This window comes from Triticum aestivum, chromosome 5A (assembly GCF_018294505.1).
Source record: "Triticum aestivum cultivar Chinese Spring chromosome 5A, IWGSC CS RefSeq v2.1, whole genome shotgun sequence".
NCBI lineage: Eukaryota > Viridiplantae > Streptophyta > Magnoliopsida > Poales > Poaceae > Triticum > Triticum aestivum.
Window position 1 is genome coordinate 267,777,046 of NC_057806.1, and position 5,060 is coordinate 267,782,105.

General features: G+C 49.9%; 1 protein-coding gene across 1 annotated transcript; it reads left to right on the forward strand.

Annotated features, from left to right (window-relative positions):
- Positions 1–432: 432 nt before the first annotated feature.
- On the forward strand, positions 433–3,507 carry LOC123102936 (probable mediator of RNA polymerase II transcription subunit 26c). The gene is made up of 9 exons (XM_044524422.1): positions 433–1,029; positions 1,136–1,204; positions 1,338–1,420; positions 1,538–1,611; positions 1,696–1,748; positions 2,108–2,150; positions 2,247–2,383; positions 2,861–2,954; positions 3,120–3,507. Exons 1-9 carry the CDS (start codon positions 670–672, stop codon positions 3,233–3,235), a joined length of 1,029 nt encoding a protein of 342 aa, XP_044380357.1. The 5' UTR covers positions 433–669; the 3' UTR covers positions 3,236–3,507.
- The last annotated feature ends 1,553 nt before the right edge of the window (positions 3,508–5,060 follow it).

Below are 5,060 nucleotides of genomic sequence, written 5' to 3' on the forward strand. Positions count from 1 at the left end.
ATCCTTATATGCAAAGTAAAAAGGACTGGAGTAAGTATCAATGCAAGATGTGTCAATAGCCTAATAAATAAATTATTGCATATTACCACACATACGTTACTCCCCATTATAGAGGTAGTAACGTAGACTAATAACATGACATATGCATGTTACTAGTCTACGTTACTATCCATTGTGGCTAATCTCAAGGAAAGTGTCGCAACAGGCATTCTCTTGTCAATATTCTTGAAGAATAAGTGACACCAAAAGAAAAATTACAGCAATAATCGGTCTGTAAAAAATGTAGTAAACTGTACGCTTTACTAGACGCTCTTATATTTCTATTATTTTTCTTCTTTTTTTTTGAGACAATATTATTTTTGTTCTAATTACCCGACCGATATGCCAACCTTTAACCAACCACCACCATCACGCCCTTAGCGGGTCCGCGAGCTCGCTTACCGGATCCAGACCACGCTCGCGTCCAATTTCCCCAATCGCGGCCCCATTCTCCCTCCTCCAATCCAAATCGCCGCCTCCCACCACCAATCCGTTCCCTCACATGGCTGCGCTCCACTCGGCGGCGGGGCCGCGTAGTCCGTCTGCGTAGCGATCGGACCGTAGTTTATCGGTGGTGCGCGCCGGGTTGCCTTATCGGAGTTCGTGGGTGTTGACTATCAGGGCGAGCGGATGGACGCCGACGGTCGCCTGCGGCGCGCGCTCGCCGCCTTCGGGGGCGGAGACGTGTGGGACCTCGTCGATGCCGCGCTCGCCGCGGCCGCGCCAGCCGACCTCCGCGCGCGCCGTGACGGCATCGTGGAGCGGCTCTACGCCGGGGCCCGCTGCCGCAATTGCGATGCCCCCGAGAGCCCACCGCAGCCACCGCGTCAGCCGGCTGAGGCGGCTTCTCCAGCCTGGCAGGAGGAGGGGGAGGAGGAAGAGGAGGAGGCCGACGTGGATGGCCTCGGCCTGGAGGAGGAGACCGACGAGGGCGGCGGCTTGGAGAGCAAGATCCTGGCGATCAAGGACTTCTTGGAGGACCCCGACCAGGTCCTTGAAAAGATCCCGTTTTTACCGGTTTGGAACCAGTACGATTTTGCTCGGGAAAGCTCACTTCTTCTGTTGCAAACTGTACCTTTGTATGGTTTCGTCACAGTCGGAGGAGGAGCTCGTGAGCCTGCTGCAGAACCTGGCAGACATGGACATCACCTACAATGCTCTCCAGGTGATCTTTACCTTTTCTGTCCTTTCTCTTAAAAGTTTTGTCTGCCTTACGTAGGGAAGGATTAGTTAGCTGGTTGCTTTTGCTTGTGGAAGCACTAGTAGGAGTGAAACCCCTCGTGTTTCTTGTTGTGCAGGAGACGGACATCGGCCGGCATGTGAATGGCCTGCGCAAGCACCCTTCGGGCGACGTCCGGCAGTTGGTGAAGCTGCTCGTCAGGTAAAGAAAACCAAGCCAGAGTATATTGCTAATTTTGTGTCATAAAATGCCAAGGTAGAAGTGCCTTCTAATTGTGTTTTGGTTTTTGTGTATTTTGTGCTATGCGCCTCTGTGAAGGAAATGGAAGGAGATAGTGGACGGCTGGGTGCGGCTTCACAACTCCGGCGGTGATGGTGGAAACTCGATCCTAAGTAAGGCATGGTGCTCAGTTCCACAGTTGTTTGGATTTACTTTGTTTTCCAGTGATAATTTCGGTTGATGATTCATGGTGGCAGCTGATGGTGACTCTCCTGAGAAGACTCAAGGCAAAAGCTACCAAAATGCCCGGGTAGCCTATTCTTCCACAATCCAAACATGTCGTTCCACACTAATGGAGACTGGTGTTTTGGTTCTTGCTTTGGAATGATGATAATTAAGCTCACGACAAACTTTAGCTTTTCTGTAATGCGGAGACAGATCCTTCTATTTGGTAGGTAGTATTATTGCCAAAAATGTTTCTAGCCCATTTTTTCTGCTAGTTTACCAAACAAACCACAACTTTGCTACATGGTAACCACACTTTCCTAGGGCCTTGGAAAGGGTGAAAAAATGGGCCAACTATAACATGAAATTGCTCATTTGATTGACATGTTTTGGTTTAACATGTCTTTTGTCTACAACTTCTAAGATGGACACCTTTGTTTGCAGGTTTCAGACTTCAAGTATACGCCCAGCCCACCACAGAGGCACAGTGAGTCCCCATCTGTTCTTAAGAGTTTATATGTGAAGCTATTTCAAGACGTAATAATGTGCCAACTGAAATTTCGTTTCATTGTTTGGACCTAAGGTGGTTCAGAGCGGCCTAGGAATAACAATGGATTCGAGTCGACACTGGAGAGGCGTAGAGCAAGCCCTGCTCCCACGTATCATACGAAGCAGAACAATGGCAATAACTATACAACTACTTCGTCATCTGCTCCAGCTGTAAGCCTAACCAGATCACCCTTTTGATAATTTTAATCAGCTCATTCATCGTTGTACAGAGGTCATGCACTTGTTTTTGTTCAGAAAAGTAGTAGTAGCGGAAGAAGGTTCACAATTTTTTTTACCCCTAATCTCAAGGCCCCTAGCCCAACACATGTTCGCACAACACATCCTCCATTTTCTTTCTAGATTTGCCACTGCTGGAGCGTGTCAACCAGCGTGAGCCGAAGATGTTGCCATTTGTTAAAACTTAAAAATAAAGCCGCATCATCCATTAATCATTGACCTTATCATGCAAAGTAGTCGGGAACAAGAACTTGTTTTGACTTCTAGTGAACCAAATGGTATGGTACCCATGAAACTAGAGGTTTTCTCCAGTTCAAAAAAGCGAGGGAAGGTTTTTCTCTGCTTATTTCTCGCTAAACTGTACCCACGGTCCTATACACCCAGTTTGATATTCGCAAACATGGTTTGCAGAGGGCGATGAGGGAGCAGAAGGATAATCATTTGGACGAGAAGCTCGATTCAGCCAGAAAGAGGCTTCAAGAAAATTACCAGGAAGCACAAAATGGTATCAATTTCATTGATATACCTACTTGTCACCGTAAAAAAATATACCTACTTGTATTTCCCCTTCAATTTGCCATGAACACAGTGGATGAAATCAATTTCATTCTGATTGTCTTTTAAGTTTTTGACATGTTCCCCCCTTGGTATTTCTGTGGCCTTTTTGCAGCGAAAAAACAGAGGACGATGCAAGTGCTGGATATCCACGACATACCCAAGCCGAAAAATAAAAACACCTTCATCCGCAAGCCTGGTGGAGGTGGCCTCCCTGGCCGACATCGGTGACCTGGCGAACATGCAAATTCCCACGCCAAGGTTCAAAATGAAAAATAAAATGAGCACGAAAGGTTTATGTTTGTTCTTTTGTTTAGTTACACTGGTTTTCTGGTCCGCTGAAATATTGTCCAGCACAACAAAGTCAAGGTTATATATACTAGTACTACTGATAAAAGGACCAAGGTTATTGAGAATTTGTGCTGTAGCTTGTTCTTTTTAAGTTCTTGAATGTACCTGGAAGTTTTTAATTGAGAATTTGCATTTGTGTTGACGTTTATCCATTTTACTATGTTTTACGGTCTTTTGTGGAGTTGTAGAATTACAATTCGTGCATGATTAATGTTGAATCGCTCAAGGCATTCTAAACCGGACTTGTGCATTGGTGCTCTATCTGCGGAAGCTCAAGCTTAGAAGTTTGGACTCCAGTTGGCACAAAATGTGGGTTTGCAACAAGCTGGTTGTAAACTCCAATAACATGGAGGTAATAAAGGTGATGAACAGTGGAGGACGATCCCCCGGTGTAGCAGCGGCGATGTTTGATGATTGCTATCATATTGCTTGTGCTATTCGAAATATTATTTTACAATACTGATTTAGAGAATGAAATAGAACGCCCATGAACTAGCAAGGATGGCCAGAGGTCCTTTATGTAGTTATTTTTTTTTTGAAACAAGGCAAAAGATTTGTCATTTTTATTGATTATAAAAGGGAAGTTATAACAAAGGCCTGCGAAGCAGGGAGAAGAGAGTCTACACTCATTGCATTACATTACACAAATGACGAGCGCCCAAAGTTGGGCCTCTTCTGATCCTAGCGGTAAGAGTATTTAACCAAAAACTACCACAATTCACGGAAACGTGTCAAAAAACTACCACTTTACGATTTTGTGCCAAAAACTACCACTTTTGTCCTAATCTGTTGCTAAAAACTACCAAGTGTGAAAACTGCTCGCTTTGGCTCGTTTATGATTGTGTGGCCCACATATCAGGACGGAAAAAGTCAGCACCGTTAACTTTGCAGTCACCGTAGAAAGAGATCGAGACGGCGGCGGCCTTCACCGGAGGCGGAGAAGATGAAGTACTACGGCGGTGCAGCCGCATCTGGAGGAGATGGCGCGATCTGCAGGCAGCACTCCGGCGCGACCTGCAGGCAGCACTCCGGCGCGAGCAGGGCGGCGGGGAGGTCCGGGGGAGGCAGATTCGGGGCGGCCTCGTTGGAGCTCGTGGTCAAGCAGCCGCGTCAGGAGGAGCATGGAGGTCGGTGATGGGGAAGCCGGCGGGCCGGGCGGAGGCCGCACCAACTCGAAGACGGCCGAGGCGCGGAGCCAGCCGGGCCGGGTTGCGCGAAGGGCGCCGGAGGCCGGCAGTGGAGGACCCGACGCGGCGCGCGGGGCGGAGCTGGCTGACGGCGCCGGGAACCGGCATGCGGGCGCGTGTCCAGACGGGAGCGGTGCGAGGCAGCACAGCAGCTGTCGGAGCGGGGCAGCGTGGGAGGTCGGGTCGGCCGGAGTGACGGAGTCGGCGACGGGAATGAGCAGGCGCGCGGAGTTGCCGAGGGCGGGCACGGAGGCACCTGTACCGGAGCGGGACGGCGGATGAGCGGGCGCTCGGGAGCCACGGCGGTGCGGACTGGAGCCGACATGGAGCAGAGGCGACGCTCGCGGGCCGGGATGCGGGCGCGAGCTGGTCAGTGCGGGAGCCGGTCAGCGGGAGGAGCAGCAGGGACGAGCCGGCGCCTGCGGGAGCAGCAGCAGCAGTGCTGGGGTAGGCGGAGCCGGTCGTGCGCGGACTTGGCGAAGACGGAGGGCGGAGCTGGACGGAGGAGTGATGGGGCT